This window comes from Rhinopithecus roxellana, chromosome 8 (genome assembly GCF_007565055.1).
Source record: "Rhinopithecus roxellana isolate Shanxi Qingling chromosome 8, ASM756505v1, whole genome shotgun sequence".
NCBI lineage: Eukaryota > Metazoa > Chordata > Mammalia > Primates > Cercopithecidae > Rhinopithecus > Rhinopithecus roxellana.
In genome coordinates, this window is record NC_044556.1 from 94,653,628 (window position 1) to 94,680,218 (window position 26,591).

General features: G+C 48.1%; 1 protein-coding gene across 1 annotated transcript in view; it reads right to left on the reverse strand.

Annotated features, from left to right (window-relative positions):
- Window positions 1–26,591, reverse strand: part of PGBD5 (piggyBac transposable element derived 5) — a 104,995-nt gene that overhangs the window by 32,883 nt on the left and 45,521 nt on the right. The window contains exon 2 of the mRNA XM_010374037.2: window positions 4,463–4,890. Coding sequence (XP_010372339.2) covers window positions 4,463–4,890 — 428 coding nt within the window. The remainder of the gene's footprint in view (window positions 1–4,462; window positions 4,891–26,591) is intronic.

The window sequence follows — 26,591 nt, forward strand, 5'->3', positions numbered from 1 at the left end:
ATTATATGACTTTTCCCAATGATAAGACAATAAAGAAAAAAGAAATGGCATCATAAAAACAGGCTCCAAGGAGTGGCCATAGATCTGCTTCCTCAAGGTAAAGTTCTTTTGGGAGGCTTTAGGGTAAATTTTAGGGATGTGCTACACTTCCCTCCCTGATCCCAACTCAAGCTTAATTAAGAATTAGAGTGTGCATCTGTAGGGAACAGAAATGAAGAGTGCAGGCAATGATTCCCAGAACTCTACACGATGCCCTAGATCAGGGGTCAGAAAAATTACTGCCTAGTCTGGCCCACGTCTGTTTTTGTAAACAAAGTTTTATTGGAACACTGCCATGTTCATTTGTTTACATATTGTCTGTGGCTGCTTTTGGGCCACAATAGCACAACTGACAATATGTAACATCAGTCACACAACCCACACAAAGTCTAAAATACTTACCGTCTGGCTATTTACAGAAAAAGTTTCAACAAACTAGTCACCTGAGCATCCTGCTAAAATGTGGACTGTGATTCAGTGAGGCCAGGCCTGAGACTGTGTGTTCCCAACAAGCTACCCAGGTGATGGCAGAAAAGGATCTTCCAAGGACGGAATGGAGGATGATATTTACCACGTGTGATGGGGACAATATCCTTCCATTCTTCTAGGAATGGAAGATGGGCAGAGGTTGAATGCAAATTGAAAGCACAGGTACCTTGCATTCAATTTTTGAAAAGTGACAGCCCTGCATTGTTCAGTCTTAGCAGTGCATACCTGCCTCCTCAGTTTTTCTACTAAGGGACACATGGGGACATCACACGTGGTCTCCCCCGTCTTGTGAAGGGGAAGGCTGGGAGGCTGGCCTGGCTGCAACATCTCCCCTGGCCCTCACGCCTGGCTTCTTGCACTCGCTGGCTCTTTGTAGCTCATTAAACATTCAAAGCCCCATTTGGAATTATTCAAGTGCAATGGATAAGTCCTCCACACAGTAGGAGAATGGGAGCAGATGGAGAAGGGAAAAGATGGCATAAAAAAGCCCTCTGCCTGTCCTTTCCTTGCCCAATGATCCTTGCTGAAGACACGCATCCTACTCTGTCCTCTAAGGCCACAGAAAATGAAAATTGCCCTTTCTCATTCTCTTCAGAAAGAAAGTGCACCTCTGTTCCACTTGCATTGAACATATGATCAGTTGCAAATTTATATTTAATCACATGCCTCGTCAAAGCAAAAGGGCCAGCAAGAATTGCTGACCCTCAATGATCTTTTTCCTTTTCTACCATCATTAAATGAATTCTGAACGTGTTATGACTAAATGCAGAGCACAGAACAGCATGCTCCCCAAAGCTCCAAAAACTTTGCCTGCCAGAAAAACCACTTGCTTCTCCTCCAGGCTACAGATTGGTCAGCATTTCTCTGTTACACAACTGTATCTCCTGAGCCTCCTCCTGTGCTTGACAAGCGTGGTTTGAGGTGTGGAGGGTGGTTATGTATGGTAGGGGAAAGACAAAACATCCATTTATTGATTTGCATAATCCCTCCCGGAAAATATTTCTCTAATTAATCCGGCTCCAGTTTTGAGGAGATGCAGTGTCTCCCCATTTTTATTTGTGTAGAAACACACACACACACACACACACACACAGACACACACACCAGCTGCTTTGGTTACTGCTAGATTCTGGGAATCCTCTGAAGACTCTAAGACCAAACTCATACCAAAGGGTCACAGCTGCTGGAATAAAAAGGCTCCCAAGACTGCAGGCTGGAGGGTGTGAGTGAGCTGAGTGTGTGAGGTGAGTGTGCTGTGTGTTTGGAGTGCAGCCCCGAGGGATGGTGTAAGGGATGGGTGCAGAATGGACTCCTGGGATTCTGATCCATACACACACCTGATGAGGGCCATGGGAAGAGAACTGTTCCAATTGGTGTCTGCAGGCAGAGAGGAAGACCCTCCCAGAAAGCCCTGAGGCTTACAAGCAGATCATTGCCTCTCTGTGAGCTGAATGTTCCAGGGTCCAACAGGGATTTTCACAGAGCAGGAAAGCTAGGAATCCAAGGCTCCTTTAGAGCCTGCAGCTTCTCCAATCAAGGATCAGGACAAGAACGCTCTTCCTTCTTTAAGTGGCAGACGTGTCTCTGAGAGGTGCATAAATGCAGGAGCCGAGCAGGGCGGGCCAATGCTGGCAGTCTGGGGAATGACAAGGCCTGCAAGCCCCTGGGAGAGCCAGGCCCACCCAAACTGGAAAGCCTGGGGCATCCTCAGCAGATGGGGCAGGCTGCTGCTCCAGGGAATGGAGGGGACAGGTGATGTACAGGAAGCCCCAGGAAGCATGAGGTTCTGGTCGTAGTAAACACCCAACTGTACTCTGGTTATGACTTCATCTCCTTTGACTTATCCTGCTCCACACCTACTGACACGGAGCTGGTGCAACAGGCTGCATGGCACCAGTCAACCCTTTGACTCTCCCAGAGCCTCATGCCCCAGGCTGTACGATGGGGTGTGCTGGGTGTTCTCTGTTTGCCCCCCAAGGTCACTTTCCATCCTGCAGATCCTGCGCTGAGGCCTGGAGGTCAGCCTCTTATAAACTATCCCACTCAGCTTCTTTGCCTCTAGTTTCTGGCTAGCTCAGCCAAGTGGGAGTCATCAGAAAGAGGCCGGAGAGCAAGGGAGTAAGGGGAGGGACCTACGATCAGCCCCTTCAACTTATTTCAAACTTATTTCCTCTATTTCAACTTTTTGATAACAGGACTATATAACTTTTCCCAATGATAAGACAATAAAGAAAAAAGAAATGGCATCATAAAAATAGGCTCCAAGGAGTGGCCATAGATCTGCTTCTTCAAGGTAATGCTCTGCCCATCTGTCCTGAGGCCTCTCCCTGGGCTACAGCCTTCTCTGCTCCCTTCGGGTCTCTAATGCTGATGGCGCCCCTAGCAACAGTCCCTGCATCAGCATCTCTTCGGCTGGACTTCTAGATAGAGCTCAGCATCTGTGTCCTGCTGGGATCCTCACTGCCACATAGGAGTACTGAGTAGATAACGTAGCAAGAAGAAAATGTAATTTCCCATATATAGTAAAATAAAAACAAAATGCAAAGTAATAGAAGGAGAGGAGAATGAGTCTGAGGAGAGGGAGGAGGAAGAGGTGGAAAAGTGAAAGCAAAAGTAAAGGGGAAAAAGCCCTAAACATGACCTGAGAGCCCTTCCCCAGATTAAGCCTCATCTCAGGCCCTGCTTCTGCAAGCCTCATCACCTGGAAGCAAATACAAGCAGTGAGCGGCAGAATAACATGATCATCAGATAACAGGGAATCCACATAGGACTGTGGGCCTTAAACTGGCCCTGGAGAGTGGATGCATTTGCAAAGCAGAGAGAAGAAGGCAAGGCATTCCAGGGGCCAGAAGGCATGCTACAAACACTGGGAAATTGTAACAAGCCTAGCATGTTCACCAGACAGTGGGGAGAATGATCCAGAGAGAATGGAAGGCTCCAACAGACATGAAATAGGGCACTACCTTCCCCACAAAAACCCTGTGATTTTCAGCTGTGTGTGGGGAAGGCACGCTATAGAGAGAGAGAGGACCTACAGGACAATGTCAACAAGAATTGGAGGTTTATTTAGAAGAGCCTTAGAAGCAGCACAGGAGAGAGATGTGCGATGGGTCTTTAAACATATACATAAAATTGAACTGAACTTTTGCTGCCACACAGACCAAGTCAAAGGGAATGGGGCCCACATGGGCCAAGAACTTTCTGGTTCGGGTTACAGACATCTCTGGAAATTAGTAATCTCATTGGTTTGCCAGACCAGCAGGGCAATTTTTGAGGAAGATTCTGGAGTTCTGTCTCCCCAGGGCCAGGTGCTATTGTCCCAGGTGCAAGCGGGTACCAGCAGAAGGCAGGGAGGGGCTCGGGAGCTGAGAGTAGGCAGAACCTTTTCTTCTGGAATTGGTTGGGGAAAGTATTAGGGAATCAGACCCGTGATGCCCGGAACTCTGCCAAACCCTCATCCAAGGACTCTGGCTCTGCCGTGTGTGGCCATAAGCAACCCCTGATAGTCTGAAGAATGGTTCTAATTCCAGGCTCACTCCCTCTGCCACCCAGGACACTTCTAGCCACCTTTCATCGCCAACAGGTGAGGTCATTCTCAGAGAATATGACAATAAAATTAATATTCACCTGAGCAAAACATCATTTGGAAAGTATAATTAAATGAAGGATAGGGAGAAAAGAGGAGGAAGATTGCCTCTTAGAGCAAAACACTGAATTCCGACTTCTCTGAGGGCTGGAGCTATTATTACTACCCCTTCCGATCTCGTTTGAATTATGTGGATTAATGGAATGGAAGAATAGCAGAGGTGACCTTGAAGTGAACTCAGAGGGCAGGCAGGGCAGAAAGGACACCCCAAAGCCCTGCCGACAGACAAGGCTAGGCCGAGAGAGCCAGGACACCTGGCCGAGCTCTTACCTCCTGCACGGGCCTCACCTGGGTTTGGGAAGGCCTGAAGGCAGAGTCGAAGCTGTTCTGCAGTGAGTCGAGGAAGGGCTGGACCTTGTAGAGCCCGTGCGTGGTCTGGCTGGAGCGGAAGGCCACGACGTGGAAGTACTTGAGGATCTTCTCGAAGCGGGCCTGGCTCATGACGAGGGCGAGGCTGCGGTTGCTGTAGAAGCCGCTGCTCCAGATGCTGAGGACGGACTCGCAGTGGGAGATGCTGGTGGAGATCATGTAGCCCAGGAACGCCTTCATCTCCGTCAGCGTCACCTCCACCCAGGCTCCGTCGCTCCCAAACCGCTCCTGGAACTTCTTGGCATACATGTTTGTCTGCACCACCATGTTCTTGAGGACGTTGTCTGGGACAAAGAGCTGGAAGAAGTCCACGGCACTGGCGCTGGGGGGCATCTTTCGGGTGGGACCTGAAACCCAAAGCCAGGCGGAGTGTTCCTTAGGACGGCCGCCACACCCTGACTCAACACGAGGACGGCTGCATTTCCAATCCCTGGGTCCCTGCCCGAGTGCCCCCGCTGCCTCCAATGCTACCGTCTTCCCCTCCAACCTTCCAGAAGCTGCTGCAACCCCCTGACAGTGCTGGCTCCCGCAGCTTTTGTATCCCCCTTTGCTCCAAACAGCCAGCTCTCCTGCTCTCTGTGTGGGAGAGCAGCTCCTCCCAGACACCACGGGAACGAATGGCCCCGACATCCGGAGTGCAAGGTGCAGCCTGCATCTCCACACCAGACCAGAGAACAGCCCTCGGGGGGCGCAGTCGCGTCCCTGCTCTCCAGAACCCGTGTAGCACAGAACCCGTGTCGGTCTGGGGAGTTTCACACACTCGGGGCACAAGCCGAGTCTTAACTAGAGATGTACACACACACATAAATGTGTATGTTTAGAGATATATATCGTATTAAATGTGTACATCAACATATAAGTTTTAAAATTAAAATATGCATATTTATACATATAAATTAAAAGCACCATCTGCCAGTCTGGGGTGCTTCTCTGTACAAGGAGGCATGCATATACATACACATATGTACACATACATATATACACATACATGTACACACACATATACACATACACAGGCACACACACATATACACATATATGCATTTAAAAATACAGATATTACAAATACATCGATGTATAAATATGTTTATATATATAACAATTAAAAACAAAAGGCACTCCAACACTCCCCCTAGACAGCAGAGAACAGCCCCTCCTGTTCCCGCCACACCATCACACGGGGCTCCTCCCTTCCCTGCAGACACCATGCTTTCCCTGGGAATGGGGGGCAGAATGCAAGTTCTTACAAATCTGACACATTCGGTAAATACTGATCTGAAGAGAAAGGGACACATAAGGGCAGGGAGGAGATGCAAAGACACGTGGAGTTTCTAATTACAGGGGCATGGCTCCGGCTTTCTGGCTTTCATTTTCTGGTAAGTTGAAGCGGTTTTGTAAGTAAAACGCTTTCACCACTTGGGGACTGAAAAATTCCACCTAGGAAAAAGCAATTTTCATTAAGCATTCCCTATGCAGTAACTCTGTGGTGACTACAGACTAAATCTGAAAGGGCTTATTTAGATAATTTCACATATAGGATAAAATCTCACAATTTTTGACGAATGCAGCCCTTTGAATACACACACACATACACACACACACCAGGATGTTTCAGTCAACAATGAACTGCATATAGGATGGTGGTTCCATATAATGATAATACTGTATTTTTCCCATACCTTTTCTATGTTTAGATGTTTGGATACAGAAATACTTACCATTATGTTACACTTGCCTATTGTACTGTATTCACTAGTCACATGCTGCACAGGTATGTAGTCTAGGAGCCATAGGCTATGCCATATAGTGTAGGTATGTAGGAGGCTGTGCCATGTAAGTTTGTAAAATAAATTCCATGATGTCTGCACAACAAAATTACCTAATGATGCATTTCTCAGAATGTATCCCTGTCATTAAGTGAAGCATGACTCTGCGTGTGTGTACAGACATACATTTTTAAAGAGCTATGGCTTACAATTCTATGTAGTAACCTAAGGTACGCTAACTATATGTAGAGATTTGTAGGACACAAAATTTGCTTCTATTGCATCTGTATATCGATTTTTCTTTTCTTCTTTTTTTTTTTTTTTTTTTTTTGAGATGGAGTCTCTGTTGCCCAGGCTGGAGGACAGTGGTGCAATCTCAGCTCACTGAAACCTCCACCTCCCGGGTTCAAGCGATTCTCCTGCCTCAGCCTGCTGAGTAGTGGGATTACAGATGCCCACCACCACGCCTGGCTAATTGTTGTATTTTAGAGAGAGACAGGGTTTTAGTAGAGACAGGGTTTTGCCTATCTGCTAATTAGCAGAGACAGGGTTTTGCCTATCTCTGGTCAGGCTGGTCTCGAACTTCTGACCTCAAGAGACTGTCCTGCCTCGGCCTCCCAAAGTGCTGGGATTATAGGCGCGAGCCATTGCACCCCACCTGTATATCGATTTCTAACAAAAGTCGTTCTCATTCTTCAGATTTTAATCATCACTCTCTCCAACCTTCCTTTATTACTGATTTAGCTTCTGAAAAACAAGTTTCTGCAGAAAAATAAAGGAGATAATGTGCATGAGACAGCCCAAGTTTTAGAATCAGATTGATGGATCTGGGGCTCTGACACCTTAAATTTACTTCTAGCTAACTGCACAGTCTTAGAGGAACTGCTTAATCCCTCCTAGCTCTAGTTTTCCTGTAGAAATGGACACAGAAATACCTACTTTGAAAGGCTGTCATGCAGCGTGAAATAAATGAGATCATGTGAATAATGCACCTCGCCTAGTGCCTGGCCCTAAGGGAGGTTCCCAAGGCTTGGTAACTTTTATCGAGATATCATCAACAGAAATTCATTGACAGCCAGGCCGAGGGTTTTCCAAGGAAGACTCTGTCTGCATTTTACAGAAGCAACAGAGGCCTGAAGGATAAAGTGGCACCACATACATCACTTTCACCAACTGTTTTTTGGGCACCAAACAGGTCTTGGAGGAAGAGGTCTTGGCTGGCATGAAGATGAGGCCAGTAAGAATGAGGGCCGATTCCGCAGGTGTAGCCTGAAGCTCCACACCTACTCCTAATGAAAATCATTTTATTTCAGCACAGCCTTGCACCCTCTGGTGGGTGCAGTCGTCAATTATTCAAGGATAGTGCTCAAAAAGGAGGAAAACCAGCATTTTAATTGCTACATCATGCTGACGAAGCAGAATGGAATTTTCTCTGCTTAAAGTTATGTTGAAAGTAATTTTGCCTCCCAGGTCATTTCAAAATGAATTCACATGCAACCCCTGGCCTGGGCCAGCTGCTTCATGAAGATACTGGGAAGCGGCTGCCTCCCTCTTAACTGTTTGGTTTTGATTTATAAGCATTCTGTCCAGCCTCTTTGAGTTGCTGTGATTGCTGGGATTGGAAAAGTCCTGGCACAGGTGAATCATTGTGACCTGTGGAGGGAAGGAGGGAGGGAAGGCAGGAAAGAAATGCTATTCAGGAGTCAGTGATATGGTCTGGTTCTGTGTCCCCACCCAAATCTCATCTTGAATTGTAATCCCCACGTGTTGGGGAGGGACCTCATGGGAGGTGACTGGATCATGGGGGCGGGTCCTGCATGCTGTTCTTGTGACAGTGAGTCTCAAGAGATCTGATGGTTTTATAAACGTCTGGCATTTCTCCTGCTTGCACTTCTCCTTCCTGCTGCTCTGTGAAGGTGCCTTTCTTCCCCTTCCGCCATGATTGTTAGTTTCCTGAGGTCTTCCCAGCCATGCGGAACTGTGAGTTAATTACACCTCTTTTCTTTACAAAGTATTCAGTCTCAGGTATTTCTTCATAGCAGCGTGAGAATGGACTAATACAGCCACTCCTTATCAACAAGTTAATAACAAGGACCATTTAACAATACGGCCCTGGCTTGGACAGCACCCCCAGCCAAGATAAGACTCAGATCTATTTATGGAGAGCTTTCCCAGATATTACCCATGTAATCCTCACAACATCTACATGAGGCATCATCCCATTTGGTAACTGAGGGAACGGGACCTCAGAATTGGAAGGATGCAGCCCAAGGGCATCCACTCTAAGTGACTCACGGTTGGGGAGGCCTTCCTCCCAGGCCAGCCTGAGCGCACCTGCTGCGGTTATTAGCAGCAGCCCTTCTGTCCCATCTACGTGGCTCTCCTACACATGGTACCCACATACAACTGAAGTCATGGGATGGTCTTCCCATCCTTCTCCCTCTTCCAAACACAAAACTTCCCTCCACCTCCACACTGCTCATGTGTTGCTGGGAATAACTCAGGATGAAAATGCATAGCTACAGTAACTCTGAAGGGGAATGGAGAACCCATGTGAGTTAAAAAAAAAAAAAAAAAAAAAAAAGCAAAGGCAGAGTGGAATTGGGAAGGAGGAGGTGGGGGAGACCTAGAGGAGGAAGAGGAGGTGCTTCTTCAGTGTACCTCGGTGTCTGGGCTAGGGTGAAGGGTTCTGCGTGCTGATGGTGCATTGCCAGACAAAACTCATTCTGCCATGTCCTTTCCTTCCCCCACCCCACCAGGCAATTCATGTCAAGGCACCCATCACACCACCTACCTCGGTTCCCCATCCCTCAGACCCAGGGCAGCATGTATAGTGGCTTGGTAATGCCCAATCCCCCAAAGGGATCCCCTCTCTCCCTGTCCCCAAGAGAGGAAACACATTCCCTCTCCTCAGCAGTGACTAGAAAAGGAGATGTTCCATTTATAAAGGGGATTGTTACACAAGGGCAATTAGGGAAACCACTTATTCAATGGGCATTTGAGCACCATATGGATCCTGAAAGTAGAAAGGAGTTAAGACTCGCTATTCCCTCGCCAGGAGCTGACCAGGTAGTAAGAGGAGCAGGCAGCAGACAAGGATCCAGGCTTGGAGGAGAGCTGTGCCCACAAGAGGGGCCCCAAACCCAGGCCTCAGGGGAGGCAGGATCCTAAAGGCTTCCTGGAGGCACTCCCTGAGATGGGCTTAAAAGGGTGACTGGTGAAAAGCCATCAGCCCCAGTGGGGAGTTTCGGGGTATTTCCAGCAGCGAGAACATCTCATGCAGAGGTCCTGTGGCCAGTGAGAATGCCTTGAAATTAGTGCAACTGAGCAGGAAGGGGAGTGGGTAGGGCTGGAGGCATCAGTGGGGCGTGAGGGCCTGGTTGCTGTCACAGGGCTCAGACTTGCCCAAGGGTGCAGGAAGCCAGTGAAGGGCTGTGAGCACCACGTGACCATGCTCTTGTACCTTCAGCAGGCTCACTCTGACGCACAAGGGGTTGGGGGAGGATCTGGTGGCTGTTCCCGCAGTCAGGTGAGACCTGGCTGGGATTTAACTTCCCCTACTGGCTCCTTCACCTCCATGCTCTGAACTGAGTTTCCCTACAGGTGTGCAGGGCACGGGGAATGGGTTATAGGGTGGCCAAGGCAGGCCTGTTGCCTCCATCCACAGCAGTCGCTGCCTCTGGCCTGGATGACAGGCCTTTGTGGAGGCTTACCGGGGAAGTCTGTGTCAGACCTGGACCGTGGCAAGCTCTTTCCCACCTCAGGGCCTGATCCTCCTGGAAGGAAGCCCTCTTCCGGCTCCAGCTTCACGAAGCATCACCCTCTGGGGGACCCTCCTGACCCCCAGGCCGGCTTCTTCATCTCAGCCCTGACTCAGTGCCTCTCCTTGGGTTTACCACAGTTCACAGCTGTTCCATCGGCCACTCATGCTCGTTTTTGGTCTGCTTGTGTGGCCCGTTCCCTGATCCCAGCTAAAGTGGGAAGGCAGAGATGAAGGCTGGTGTGTTCTGTGTCCTTGGAGCCTCGTATACAGCATGTCTACCTCTTACACCTGTTGACCATTGGATGACAAAGGGGAGGGGAGAGGCCTTGGCCCACCCAAGGGGAGGAGCATCTTTTCTAAGTTCAATGGGAAGCATCAAGTCTCTATGGTAACAGTCCCCGTGCTAATGCCTGGTGACAAGGTTACGTCAGCCAGGGACACCTGTGCATCTGGGGAGGCCTGAGTGGGTGGCTGGGACAAGGAGTGAAAGACAGCACGGTGGGCACACCTCTCGGTCACGTCCCTGAGGATGCCCAGGCCATCTAGGAAATCAAGTCGGGGTGGGCCTGCAGAGTCCCAGGTAAGAGATGGCCTGAGAATTCGGGACACACAACCTCTCTGCATTTCAGTTTCTTTATGATCAAGTGGGAACCGCCCCACAGTGGGTAAGAGGGTCACGTGACCTCACGCACACAGGCAAGATGGCAGCTCTGGGCCTTGGCAGTGCAGGTCCTGGGAGCCATTCCTGCTCTCTCCCTTCACTCAGATCTGGAGGCCAGCTGAGCACCCCACAGGTGGGACTAATCCCCACCCTCGCCCCATCAGGAAGAGAAGGGTGGCTCTGGCCAGGCATGGTGGCTTATGCCTGTAATCCCAACACTTTAGGAGGCCGAGGCAGGCGGATCAACTGAGATCAGGAGTTCGCAACCAGCCTGGCCAACATGGTGAAACCCCGTCTTTACTAAAAATACAGAAACTAGCCTGGTGTGGTGGTGCACGCCTATAGTCCCAGCTACTCGGGAGGCCCAGGGAGAACTGCTTGAATCTGGTAGGTGGAGGCTGCAGTGAGCCAAGATGGCACCACTGCACTCCAGCCTGGGCAACAGAGCAAGACTCCATCTCAAAAAAAAAAAAAAAAAAAAAAAAAGGTGGCTTTATGTGCCTTCTAAACTGCAGCCTTTTAGAGCCTCAAGCACTGGTTTTGTGGGGGTTGGTGAAAAGGGCATTTTGCATACACTAGTATTTTTTGGTTCAAACTGTCAGCCGTTTTGCGATACAGATAGAATCAATATTTTAAATGAAGGGTTTAAGAGGATGGAATCATTTATCTCCAGGCTAAATCAAACAGGTACAAAAATATAACAGGAATGTTCTACAACACCACAAAAATATTCCTATCATTTCAGACACAAAGTTACACTCTATAAAAGGGCAATGTAGGAAACAGCCAATCTCATTGTTTGCTCAATGCCAGCTGCAGCTGGTCCTTATCTTCAGCTAAAGTAATCACCATTTCTCTCGCATCCCTTCTTCCTTCCCCCACGTGGCTGAGATGAAGGACAAGCCTATTGTCTACTTAGTAAACACCTGGGGTTCAAGTCTCAGCTGTAGAATTCAGCCACTCAGTCACTGAGTGCTTCAAAGACTTTTTCCCTTGTTCAACCTCTTTGTTCACGACTAAGTGACCAAAGTAAACAAACCTGATTCTCAGCTCTATGGGGTATTCCCACAGTGGTAGGTGCCCTCAGGGTTGAGTCCTGGCTCACTTCCGGACACCACTGGGTTTGGCACCTTTCAATCTGGGTAGAAAGGTGAAATAACTTACACCTAATTCACTGGATGGCTGTGAGGAGTGTGAAGGCTTCCCCTTTCTGCATAGGTCTGACCTATATGCCTACGAATATTCCAAAATTATGTTCAGATTAGTGTTAACCTCCTAAATGGTATCTTCCAACCAAGGACATTTAAAGTGGCTAACCATTCCATAGAGCCCTTAGAAAACATGCAGAAACTGCCAGAAAACCCCAAGTACAGCTTCAGTTGCATAAATGTATCAAGCAGCAGGGCTTTCTTGGTAGGAATAGAGAAGATAAACTCTGCATGCATGTGCACGCGTTGTGTCTGTGCACTTGGAAAGTATTCCTCATGCTAACACAATACAGTGGTTGGCAAAGAAGTTAGCAATAAAAAGAAAATAGCTATAGAATCAGCATCTGAGCTGAAGTTGTTCACAGGAAATATGAACCACAGAATAGTTCTATGGAGTCCCTAAAGGTTTAAATAAAAGCCAGTCAGGCATGGTGGCTCACACCTGTAATCCCAGCACTTTGGGAGGCCAAGGTGGGTGGATCACCTGAGGTCAGGAGTTCAAGACCAGCCTGGTCAACATGGTGAAACCCTGTAATAAAAATACAAAAATTAGCTGGACATGGTGGTACGTGCCTGTAGTCCCAGCTACTCAGGAGGTGGAGGCTGGAGAATTGCTTGCACCCGGGAGGCAGAAGTTGCAGTGAGCTGAGATCATGCCACTGTACTCCAGCCCGGGTAACAGAAAGAGACTCCATCTCAAAAAAAAAAAAAAAAAAAAAAAAAAAAAAAGGCTGGGCACAGTGGCTCATGCCTGTAATCCCAGCACTTTGGGAGGCCAAGGTGGGTAGATCACGAGGTCAGGAGATTGAGACCATCCTGGCTAACACGGTGAAACCCCATCTCTACTAAAAATACAAAAAATTAGCCAGGCATGGTGGTGGGCGCCTGTAGTCCCAGCTACTCAGGAGGCTGAGGCAGGAGAATGATGTGAACCCGGGAGGTGGAGCTTGCAGTGAGCCAAGATCAAGCCACTGCACTCCAGCCTGGGTGACAGAGTGAGACTCTGTCTCAAAAAAAAAAAAAAAAAAAAAAAAAAAAAAAAAAGCGAATCAATTGACTAATATAGATATTAAATCTATAACCTTGACTAGAGGTCATGTGACAAAGGGCTGGTGAACAGAAAATGGGTGACAATGCCCCCAAAACCCAATGTACCAACCATTTAAAGGCAGCTAACCTTCAAAACCAGTTATCATACAAGGCACCCATACACATAAAAAAGCCATTCTCACATGACACGTAAGATTTCATTTCTGTGTGACTGGCCAACTCAAGTGCCTTCCACCTGCAGACGACCTACTTAAAAACTTCTCTTGGGAGTGCTCTGCTAGGCAGAGGTGGGCTCGACCATCTCTGAGGGCACGAAGTTAACGATGGGGCAGCAGAAAATAAAGGCTGGCAGAGTCTTCTCCAAGGTGAGCACTATACTGCCACATGCTTGGCCTGAGGGCCCTCCAATCAAAATTTCCGTCACATGTACCTCCTCCCATGGGGGTCCCACCTCTATGTGGAGTAGCAGCATTTGACATTCTATGTCATGTAGATGAATGACTGTTTGGATGTTGTCAGTGGGCAGAGATCAGGTCATGCATGTTTATACAGGTGGAACGAAGGATTTTTACCCCTTCAGCCAGATCTGGGGCTCAATGTAAACAGCAAGATAACACAGGAAGGGTTGCAAACATTGTGCCTAGCACAGGGATGACGGCAGGGCAAATCCTCTAATGTCAAACGTCAGTCAAATGAATGAACCCCTGCAAACAGAAAGCCCCATTGTGATTTGACTCCCTTAGCAGCAATAAACTAAAAGGCCAGGAGGGGACAGGGCTAATCCATGGCAATTTGTGAGTCCTGCCATGCCTATGTGTGCTATGGTTCTCTTCAGTCCAGGCTGCTCATTAGAAGGCTCATCTGCTCTCCTCTTGACCAAGCTCATCCAGTAAGATATTAATACTCAGCTACCCAAACCATAGATTTCACTCATCCTTAGTACAAAGCTAAAACGCAGTGCTGTGTGTAGGGATGAGAGATGGATTACCTGCAGACGGGGCTGGTGGGTGGTGGGGCTGGATCCTGTTCCTGTTTTTTTTTCACAATCTATCTGAACTTCTGAGAAGCCGCAGTGTCTCTAGGTTTCAGTGTTTTCACTGGTAACTTGCCTAGCTACCTGGCCTTATTTACCTTCTGAGACTAATTATAAGACAATCATAAGTACTTTGAGGAATGTAAATTATTATGCAAAAGCCTCCCATTATTATTCTGAACTAGTTGCTGTCCAGCAAAGCTGAGATCCTGGACTAGGCTCCAGCTCCTGGATTCATGAGATGTGTGACCTTGGCCAAGTTACTGCACCTCTTTCAGCCTTGGTCTCCTTGTTGGTAAAGTGAAGACAGCCATGGTGTGGAATTCACAGAGCTGGTGTGAGGATTAAGTGGGATGAGGTGGCTTGCATGGTGCTTGATTTCTAGTAATGCCCCATAAATGGTATCTGATCACACCCACGACAGCATTGCTAATCCCTCATCTCAGGCTTCTGTCCCCTTCTCGGGAGCCGACGTACAGATGGCTGTTACGAAACAGCAGCCATAGCCACCACAGTTTATATTTCATTTAGGCACTGTGTCTACTTCTCATGAGTTTGTATTTTTAAAGCCTCTGCTTGGGGACCAAAAGAATGGCAGAAGTGTTTTTCCCACTTCCGTGGAACCTGACGAGGAGGAAGGTGGGGGTGAGGAGAGGCCCCATTTCACGCATAGTGACCCGCTGCGATGGGAGGGACCACCCAGGTAACTTGCTAACTTCTTCCATGACTTCACAGCTTTCTCTCTCCCCGCTTATTGCTCCAGTGACACCCTCTGTAGCTCTTCAATCGCAATCAAATCAGGTCCATTTCAGTTTTCCTTCTACTTAGGCTGCTGTTTTTTCAGGCTCCTTCCCCAGGTCTGCCTCCTCTTGTTCACTGGGCCCCAGCTGAGGCCACCGATGCCCTCAACTTGCCAAACCATGTACCATGGCATGCGTTCTCCCGCCCTCCAGGGACCACCCTAGTCCTTCCTCCATGGAAGGCAACGGAGAAAGGGACCATGTCACCAGCCATGTAGGGAGCAATCTGAGTGATAAAAAGGACGCTGGCCGGGTACAGTGGTTCACACCTGTAATCCCAGCACTTTGAGAGTCTGAGGCACGAGGGCTGCCTAAGCCCAGGAGTTTGAGACCAGCCTGGGCAAGATAGTGAGACCCCATCTCTACAAAAAATTTTAAAAAAAATAGTATGGTGTGGTGGCACATGCCTATAGTCCCAGCTAGTCGAGAGGCTGAGGTGGGAGGACTGCTCAAGCCCAGGAGGTTGAGGCTACAGTGAACCATGACTGCGTCACTGCACTCCAGCCTGGGCAACAGAGACCCTGTCTCTTAAAAAACAATAATAAAATTTAAAAAGGGTGCTCCGTCATCTAGGTTTCAAGAATTATACTCCAAGAATGTCCTTGACAGAAATGTAGCACTCCGGCATACCCCATGGAGGCTCTTCATCATATCAACCACTACAGAGAGCATTCTCGGGTCCAGTTTCATTCTCACAACAGCCAAGCACAGGGCTACTGGACTCTCGCTCTGCAAGTGAATGCAGAGGCTCGGGGAAGAGAACTTCCTCAAGGTCACGCAAGCTGGCACACCAAGGAGCTCAAGGTCCTGCAAACTGGACACCAAGGAGCTGGGGGTTCACTTCCCCGGGCCACACCACACACCACATAGGCAGGAATGAATACTCCCCACAAGGCTGTGTCTTTTTAGCTCTGTGGTTGCTTCTGATTTTCCACGGATGTGCTCAAGTTCTGACCACGTGGATGGTGGTGGTGAGGAGGAGGCTGTGGAGGAGGAATAAGGTGGAGGACAGAGAAGGCTTGGGGAGATGGAAAAAGGCTGAAGCTGACCACTGAAATATACATGGACTTGGGATTTTTTCTATGCCTAAAATAAATTCTTGGAAATGTGTGTTGCTGAGGCTAAGTGGCCCCTCCCCCAAAAGCAACCGAGAAGAGTGTGGGGCCTGGCAGGGCAGGACCAAGGAGTCTGATTGCTAAAGTGCAAACATGAAATTCTGAATATTTTTAGAGGAAGTCAGCAGGGATTCTGTCATTTATGGTGAATCCCTAGGGAGGGGTTAAAAGAAAAAGTGTGTCTAAGGTCCACACTGTCTGTCCTGCTCCTGGCTGTATCTTCAGGGCTTAGAACAGTGTCTGGCCCCAGGGGCACTTCTTGCAGAGTGAGCGAGCAAGTGAATGAGTGGCGAAATGAAATGACACAGGGGGATGATGACTCTTCAGGGCTTGAAGGTAGTCAACAGCATCCCGGCAGCACACAGAGAAAGTCAAAGTCTTGAAGGTGCTTGCTAGAAAATGATGAGGGAGAAAAGGAAAAGACAGGGACAGCGTCCGCAATGCCTGGGCCAGGTCTAGGGTGAGGAGCCCCTTCTGGCAGCCTGAGGTACAGGCAGGTCCTACACTGGTGAGGCCGGGGAACGTGTGTGTATGTGAGTGAGTGTGTACGTGCAGAGGCAGGGTGTGCGCTTGGCCCAGACCTCTTGATCCCCAAGATCTTGGAATGTAGGCCTTTGTTCTTATAAGATGCCCCCAACTTGTATATAAACTCACTTATATACAAGTGAGCTTCAACACATGGTCTCAGGGATACACAGAATTGGTTGGACATAAAAAGGTGCTACCATTTTTGTAACCCTATCTTAGTACTGAAAAAATTACTGGGAGCCCAAAGCAGCAAATGAACAAAAATGAAGTGGCACAGGCCCTGTCTTGACCTCTAGAAGGCCTTGACCACAGGCCAGAGAGAATGAGAATCTCAGGTGAAGCCAGAAGACCGCAAGGCTCCAAAGGGTCTGGCTGTCTCCAACCCAAATGAAAAGGCAAGTGTCACATCACAAGGTGAACCCAGACGGTGGATGTGGAGGAGAGACCTGAAGACTTCCACCCCAGGACAGGAATCCTGCTTAAGCAGCAGCTCCTTGGCAGCAATGTCAAGGTTGTATGTTAGGATGATGAAGACATCAACGAAATCCATGTGGAGCCACGCCTATAAGACAGGCTTAGGGTTCGGGGGACTGCTTGTCTTCTGCTCACCCCTCCACAACCAGGGGCATGGGCCGGGTCACAGGCTCCCCTCCCCATCCCAAGCAGCTTGCTCTGCCTGGCAGGTGCATCATCCTGAGAAACACACTGCACAGGGCTGGAATCACTGGTGCAATCCATTACCTGCTTTAACAGGCATGCCAGTCACTTGCCGAAGTTGCGCAGCCCTGCTCTGCTTGACCCCACACCTCGCTCCTCTTCCCCCATCAGGCCCTCTGTGCTTACTCCGAGTTTGTGTGTGTGTGCTGGGGACAGGGAGAGAGTGTGTCACAGTATATCTGGGATCAGAGGCAGTAGGGAGGGTCCACCGGCGGGGTCCTGATCCCTTCCCACAACCCTGGGGTACTCATTGCATCCCATGGACAGACAGTGCTGGTCCTATCTCGGCACAACTGGTCCAAGAAAAACCAAGGCAGGCTGGAGTTGCTTTCTCCCTGGCTACTAATTATATCCCTAGAATTCCCTGCATCCCCGCCCACACCAGGATGGGAGAGAGAGAAAATGAGAGAAAAGGAAGAGATAACGAAAAGGGTAGCTAGGATGGAGACACAGACACCAGGATGATGGGAAGGAGAGAAATAATGCAGCCCAGCCACTGTCCACCCAGGGGCAAGTAAGTGACAAGGGCACAGGGCTCAGCTTCCTCACCTCACAAGGAGAGTTGGGCTGATGACAGAGACACGAACCTCTGCAGATGCAGAATGGAACACGGAAAAGGAGACCAGAGGGACAGGACGGGGATGGAACTGCAGGGGAGCAGGAAAGATGCTCTGCATTCCCCTCCAGCTGCTGCAGTCAAGACAGGGCAGGGCGCTACCTGCCTTGCCCTGACACGGCTGGTCCCATCGTGGCCTCCAGGCAGTTGGTACCATCCTCTTCATTTTCCCCATGGAAACAAGTGAAAGGTCAGTGCTGTGGTTCCTGAGCTGTGGGGACTCTGCCCTCCAGGTCCCACTGCCCCCTCCCCTTTCTCAAGGTCACACTTCCAGAGCCCAGCTCCAGAAGTGTTACCAAGGTAAACATCCTATTTATTTATCAATAAATAGAAGCAAATCATGTGTATTTATTTTGTAGAACCAACATGCATATGGCTCTACGTGTTTATGTCCACGCTTGTGTTCTGTCTGCTTTACATAACTTGATTCACTTATTCTTTGATGACAAACCTATGAGATCTGCACTATTCTTAACCCCCATGTATCCAAAGAGGAAACTGAGTCACAGAGAGCTTAAGGGATGTGCCTTAACTCTTAGCCTCTAACGAGGTCACAGAACTTGTAACTGGTAGCACTAGAAATAGCCTAGATGGTCCACCTCTGGAGTCTCTGCCGTTGACCACCACACTGTGGTCTTACTGGGAGACTGTGCTGTTCAGTGCACTCATGGCCCCAACACACGTGGCTAAGAACTGAAGGAGAACTCTATGGAAATGACACGGAAAGCCAAGAGCCCCTTTGGTGTTCACATATGCCTCGCGAAGCTGCCTATCCGTGATCCGGTCCCATGTATTAGATAGAACGAAAGCCCTCAGGCACAGACAGAGTAGGCACGCAAAACATGGTTGGCCGAATCACATTTCCTGGCATGCCCTCGGGGCCTCCTTTTCTCTTCTGAGTCTGGAGAGGACTGGGGTACTCACAGACCCTCTTCAAAGGCACAGTCTGGTCCCTGCTCACTTCAAAAGGGAGACTGATTGTTATTTGTCTAAACTCACCTCAGCTTGCCAAGACTTCTGTTTGCAAGAGAACAAGCTCCGACACTTGTCTGTGCATACTTAAAATGAGTTTTAGCTTTCAAACACAAAAGCTATTCTAATTTTGCCCCATCTTATGGCAATTCTATTTTTTTTTTTTTCTAAGCTTGAAATTATGCAGTTTCAGGATGGAGTTCTCACAAAAAGGAACGCAGCAATGGGACAAGGTGCCCTCAGATGAGACCCAGCTGCTGGGCAGGAGGACAGGCAGCTTTCTTGAGATAGTCCGGCCAGGCCATTGAGCTAGTTCCAGGAGCCAGCTTCTGGCCAGTGGAAGGCAACCACCTGCGACTTGAGTTCTAATTCAATCAGGGATATTAAGAAACACCTATTCTTGGAAGAACTGAAGATACAAAGGTTACTGCCACTTGGCTCCTGGACACAAGCATTTCACTGCTTAAAAGAACAGATGAGCAGAAACCCAGAGGCAGTTGTTTTGTTCCCAATAAAGTTGTTCAACTTGGACAAGAGTCAGATTATTCCTTCGTGAAGGGAGCCTCCAAGGTGTATTCTTTAATTCTACAAGGTACTAATTTTGAGGTGTCCGGTATGTGAAGGGAACACCGACCTTAATTTGGAGCTGCCACACCACGGGGGAGTTATGTAGGATAACATCATATTTCCAAGAGAAATTCTACATTTCAGGAAACAGGCACAGAGCTTGCACAAATCATTCAACATCATCCACCAAGTGACAGAGCCTGGGTTTGAATCATGATTCCTTCCTGCATGATGCTGCCCTACCGTGGAAGCTCGCCACCTCAGTGCAGTACCTGAAGTGCTAATAAAACCTGTGGAGAAGCTACCTGAGCCCAGAGGATGAGGAGGCTAGTTGGGAATGGAAGAGGAGGGAATGGGAATATAAAAGGTTCCCGTGGGCAGGAAGCCCTATCCAACCAACACTCAGTGGCCTGTATCATCTAAGCGTTCCAATACAGCACAAGTGATAGCAAGCAGGTCTTCTAGGCAATGCCCAAGAGAACTGTCCGTGACATACAAAGCAAATGCATTTCTAATGTCATCAGCCCAGAAAAGAACAAGCTGAAGGCGTTTATGATTGAAAAAGCAGGGTGCTCTGCAGCTCAGCTTTCACCTTCCAACAAATCAAATTACCCAAGTTACATTGCACTGTGAGCCTGTTTACAGAGCAGTTTCGCTGCTGCTGAATTTTTCTGTATTCTCTTCCTGTTAAAGGGGATCCCACCTTAGATAGGTCAGTTGCAAAGCATAACACAACCGTTCTTGATCTTCATGCAAAAAGACAAACAATCTAGAGTGAAAAATCAAAAGTGAAAGCTGTTAGATGTAGAATACTATAAACCTTACCTAGCAACATGTAAGAAGAACGCCCCCCCCCCCGCACCATCATCCCACAAGTGCTCTCTGATCTTGATAAAGAGCTGCTCCTGGAAAGCACCCCCATGTAAATGCCAAGAACACAGAATACTCCTCTCCAAGTGATGTGGATACAGTGGGAAAGGCTGCCCCACTTCTATATAAATCCTAATTATTTCACAGCTTCCTTAGAGATGTTCTCTGCTAACAGACTCCATGACGGAAACAGTGATGGAAATGGAAGTTATTTACTCTACTCACCCTCATCGTGCCATGGACTCATTTCCTGGACAGAAGATGATCAGAATAAGTGATGTGTGAGACCCTTCCGAGACCCTTGCTGTGGTCAACCGAGGTGCTAGGCAATGATGTTTCAGGGCCCTGCAGGTGGCCTTCTTCCTCCCACCTCCTCCCTGGCCCAGCCTTCCTCTGTGGTGGGTCCCCCTCTCTACATATCGCCTCCTCCCAGTCTAACTATGCAGCTCTGCCAAGACCTTGATGGAGAATGAAACACCAGCGGATAAAGCCTTCAGGTCCCTTCCCAAAGGAGTTTTTCGCTTTAATAAAGGCTTCATGAATATCAAAGGCTTTGACTTCCTAAATCACTCCGGTGGTAGGGTGAGAACAGAGTGGCCACTAGGTATGGGCAATGCCAGTGAGTAGGGTGACAATTCTGCATTTCAGCATTTGCTCAGGTGCTCACAGGAGTATCACTCATGGTGTTTCCAAAACCACTCTGTGCAGGTGCGACCCATGTCCCGTGCACCTCACACACTCACCTCTTCAGGAACGAGCACAGCAGGACTTTGCACATCACTACAGAATAGGTGTCAATCCCTGATCCAGAGATGGCAAATAGGTTTTGGGTCTTGTGTCAAGAGTCAGTAGCTGCCCGGGGCCTGTGACTACTGAGCAATGACTGCCATGGTGAGGGGCACCAGGGTGCCAAGGGCCATGGAGCGGCCATGCTCAGTGCAGGAGGACAAACCAGGAAGACAGTTTCTCCCCAAACATTTGAGCATGCTTAAAAGACCAGCTCCCAGTGATATTTAGAGCTTAAGAAACGTATTTTGTGTTTGTGGAAATATAAACAGGTACTAAATTTTTAAGGTGAAATATGACTTTGTAAAATGTTCCTATTTTTTGAAGTTATTCTGAAGGAAATAATCAGTAATACATGTGAGGTTTTTTCTTTTTTGATTGTCTTGCTCTGTCACTCAGGCTGGAATATGGTGGCTCAATCACAGCTCGCTACAGCCTTAAACTCCTGGGCTCAAGCAATCCTCCCACCTCAATCTCTTCAGTAGCCTGGACTACAGATGCACATCACCACACCCGACTAATTTTTAGTTTAATTTTTCGTAGAGTTGGTGTCTCACTATGTTGCCCAGGCTGGTCTCTAACTCCCAGACTCAAGCAATCTTTCTGCCTCAGCCTCACAGGTGTGAGCCGCCATGCCTGGCCAGATGTGAGTTTTATAATAGCAAAACCATGCAGATAAATGAAATGCCTACAAATTGAGAATGAATCGAAAAAGGTCTGGAACATCCATAATATGGAACTCTCTCTTAAAAGGAATGTTCTTGAGGAATATTTAAGAACATAAAAAAAACTTTCGGCCAGGCAGGGTGGTTCAGGCCTGTAATCCTAGCACTTTGGGAGGCCAAGGTGGGTGGATCACGAGGTCAAGAGTTCGAGACCAGCCTGACCAACATGGTGAAACCCCGTTTCTACTAAAAATACAAAAATTAGCCGGGCGTGGTGGTGCACACCTGTAATCCCAGCTACTCAGGAGGCTGAGGCAGGAGAACTGCTTGAACCCGGGCGGTGGAGGTTGCAGTGAGCGGAGTTGTTACCACAGCACTACAGCCTGAACAACACAGTAAGACTCTGTATCAAAAGGAAAAAAAAAAATTTTCATGAGAACACCTTTACAGAGATTACAAAGCAGTATGAATAGTATGATCCAAACTTACTTAAAACTTTTAAAAAGTGGGTATGCAATCAGAATGAAAGAATCTAACGCTAAGCATCAGCCATGATCCCCTTGCTGTGGTAGGATTATAGGTGATCTCCAGTTTGTTCTTTATGCTTTTCTCAATACAATTTCTGGAAACAATTGACATCATGAAATATATGGCTTTTATGAGTAGAAAAAGAACAACAGCTGCTATTTTAAAGAAACGGGCATTAGGGGTCCCGACAGTCTTCTAACCTTTTTCCAGTTAAAGGGCCAGTTTCATTTGCGAAACCAGAGAGCAGGATTAGGAAGTTTCTCTACCTGCCACGGCTGATATTCTGTGTATTCCACCTTATCTGCCTCAGCGTCAACTTATACTCCTTAGACAACATTTAGTCCTTAAATAAGCTTTTTTATTCCTTAAATAGGAGGCCACAAGAGCCCATGAGGAGACAGCAGGCCTGGGGTCCAGGCCCTGGCCCTCCTTGAGCCCACTGCCTGCTCAGGGAGTGAAATGTCCTCATACATTTCCAAAGGATGCCCGGCCCTTTCTTCTTTGGAATTTCCCGCTTCCCTGACCTAAGTTTCCAAGGAGGAATAAGACAGCAGACAAGCAAAAGCATCCACACTTGTGGAGACTGAAAGCAGTAGAGATCTCTAATTTCTAAAGATGAATTTCTAATCAGGAGATGAATTTCTAATCAGGCTGAAAAAAATAAAAGAATCCCTCAAATGTTAATATGACAGTCAAATACTTGTTTGTCCTTTCCATTGGTTGTAAATGCGTCTCTTCGTAACACAGGGTATTGCCTGTCAAGTCTCCGGGAAGGAAAAGAAGTTGTTGGCAAAACACAAGCAAGGTCCCTGATTAGAGGGGAGTGTATGCAGATGAGTTGCTGGTGGAGGGCGGTTGGGGGACAGCAGCTAAAAGCCAGGAAGTCACCCCCTCCTGCACTACACTCTCATCTTCCAATTAGTCGTGAGTTGGTCCTAAACCCAGAACGCAAGCTGAAATTTCTGCATTGTATGCCTCAGACGTACAAAGGAAAATAACTCAGCATCTTCCTAATCCCTTATATGCAAAATAAATAGATGGTCAGATTAGATTTTGACTTTTTAAAGACACAAGCTCATCCAAGCTTTCTATTTGACTTTTTTTTTTTTTTCCTAATATATGGAAGCAGCTCACAAGGAAAGCAGAAAATATCCAGGAGGTTGTTGGCAGACAGAAGAGAGCTTTTTCCTTCCCTCCCCCAGACACGTACCAGTGTCGGCAGCTGCTGGGAGCACTTCTACTGGTTTTTTTTTTTAAATCCTTCCACCCTCCCACACCAGCTAGAGCGGCTGAGAGTGGATTCTGGCACCAACAGCCAGGGTGTCAATCTGCCCTTTGTTGGTTGTGTGCCCTCTGTGAGATGCCTCAGTCCGCCTACCTTGCAGAGCTGTAAGGATTAAGTGAGTGAGCGCATATCAGCACGTGCTCGGGAAATAGCAGCTATTCCTACTGTAGCAGCTGTTGTTATTTTCATGGTCATCCCACAGCCTCTTTGTTTGACAGGGAGCAAAAGAGAGAGCCGAGCGTGGGCAGAGTGTCACACGGTGTCCAAGCTGGGATGCATGGAGTCCTTCCTTTCTATGCAGGCACAGCTTCAAGAATACTTGAGAGAGCTGATGTGCTGTGTAATTTATTAGCACACTTCACTAAGAAGAGGACTCCAAGCTGGCAGGAGGCTGCTCCCTGCCTCCCATCAAACCTGGAGCTTATCTCACCTGTCTCAGAGGAGGCCTGTCTTCCTGGACTGAGCTCACCTGACCTGCTCTATCCAAGTTCCAGAGTTCCACACTTGGAAGCCCAGCATTCTGCAGAAAGTAGAATTATCACCCACCACCACCTCAGAATGATCCTCCCACACCAGCTAGAGTGGCTGAGTGGATTCTGGCACCAATAGCCTGGGTGTCAACCTGCCCTTTGCTGGCCGTGTATCCTGTATGAGATGCCTGAGGTCCTGGCCTCTGGCTTCTTGTTGGATGGTTCCTGCCCTCTGCAGAGCTGCCCCCAGGGCAGTCACTGTCACTGAATGGTCAGCTCCTATCACCATTGTTCAGAATGTTCATTCTACCCCAAGGATCACTGCAAACACACAACTCCAGGGTCAGAGGCTGAATGCTGTGCCCGAGGCCTGGGGCTGAGCTGAGCAACGGCGTTGTGTGCTCAGACAGCAGGTGGGCAGAGCAGAGTGAAGGCAAGCACCAGATGGAGACAGGAGGGCTCAGGTCCAGCTTCACCTCCCATGAGCAGTGAGACACCAGGCAGCTGACTCAGTTTTCTCCTCTACAGAATAAAGGGGTTGGACTAAGGATGTCTAAAGTTCTTTCTGGCTCTTCAAACAAACTAATTGCTTTCTCCAGGCAATAAGCAGGCCCTAACTTCATTGCTACTTTTCCTATTCTAAGAAGAGGATAATCCTCCTTTGCTCATAAGACTGCCAGGAGGAGGCCCGGGATGGCATTTGTAAAGTGCTTAACACACTGCCAGGCACTGACTAAGTGCTTAATAAACAGCAGCTACAATTATGGTCAGCTAGCAAGTAAGGGCCCACTCAGGAAAGAGCACTTTTCTGGACATAGAGCTGCCTGCCTTTGGTGCAGAGCAGAGGTCAGTCTGGCTGGGTGCAGAAAAAGGCCCTTCCTAACTGCAAGTGCATACAGCCCCTAGATGAATGAGCTCCTAAGTGCACAGGTGTAAGGTGCTGAGTTTGACTCCCTTGAATCAAATGCCTTGAGATAAGAGGGAATGGTGGTTTACCTCCAACAGCAGAGAGAGACAGATGTCCTGCAGACAACTTAATCCTGATTCCAACATTGTGTGCCACGTGGTTTGCAGAATCAGAGAGGTGAGCAGTGACTGTCATAGGCACAAAGAAGCAATGGCCATCCAGGTGAAATGCTGACATCAACACATGATAAATCCTTCATAAAGGCAGAAGCTGTAATGATGATGATGATGATGCCAATAACACATGGATGAAAAACATCTGTTGCCCAGAGCTGGAAGGGCCTTACTAAGACAGCTGTACCTGTGAATGAATTGCTCGGCTGCATATCCCAGCCAAGCGCTATGCTGAGCAACTGCACTCAGGTCCTGCAGAGTCCCTAAGAGCACTTTGCATGGAGAGCTCGAGTTCTAGAGTCAGGCATATCTGACCTACTGAACACATGCCCTGGTCAAGGTACATGACCCCACACAGCCTTCAATTCCCCACCCGTAAAATGGCGAAGATTAGAGTATCCGTCTCAAAGAATCATAGTGAGAATAAAATGAAATACTGTGCATAAAGCACAGTGCAGCATCCGGCTCATAACCGCTGGCCATCATTATAAATGTCGTCTGATGCAATGCTAACATTTTGGGCATGTGTCTCCCAATGCAGACATGGTAATCAGGCTCTTTCTTAAAGACCAGTAAGGCCAAATAAGAATGCAACTCTGGCTTGAGCTTGAGTCTGAGGAGGAGGAATGTGATATTTATACAGACTAAAAATAGAAAACATGCACTCCTCATTGAGAGCTCTTTCTGGCTACTCCTTTGAGTCCAAGTACAGAAAGCTCAGCAGGTGAGCATGTCACAGGTTAGCAGACAAATACGAAACACACTTTTACTTCTGGAATCAAGAGCAGCAGAAGTTATCTGGGGATGTTCATGTGCCTCCTGGACTCTGATGAGGATTTTAAACTACCACATGGGAGCTAGTATTGGACTGCTTCTATGCCCACCTTCCCTGGCCTTTCCGGTAGACAAAGGATCTAATACAGCACAAAGAAATCACATCACTGCCATTGCAGGGATTATAATGAAATGGTCATCAGGTGGTTCCTTCATAAACAGGATTTGCTGCCAAGTTGATGCTGAGTACAAAGATAAAATAACCTCCTCCCATCATCCATCCCCTAAGGTCATAACTCAATCCCGTTTCTCTCTGTATTCAGAAATCTCCCAGTTACCTGGAGCCATATGGCTAGTTCATATATGCTCACCTACAAGCACCTGAGCATGCCTTAGGGTCTGGGAAGAAATGACATCAGTGGGACAGCTTGGAGATGCAAGCTGGGATTTCTCCTGATTGTGTGTAGTTCTCTGAAGGAAGGTGCCACCTCTCTCCACCTCTGTTTGAACCACTACCTCCTTCTTGTCTGTTCTCTGCAAACCCCGCAAGGACAAATGCCCCCATAAAAGCTCTTCTCTGAGCTGCCACACAGCCCTGAGCATGGAGGCTTCCCTTGCAGCCTGCAGATCTCAGCATGGCCAACATTTCCTAAAATGGGCAAAGATCATAATGTCTGGATGAGACAAGAAACCCTTTCACAGGCCTTCAGTCCTTCTGTCTTCTCAATAACCCATGAATAGGTTCGATATTACTCTTTCATAAAGACACTGATGAGTCAACCCAAAGCAAGCAG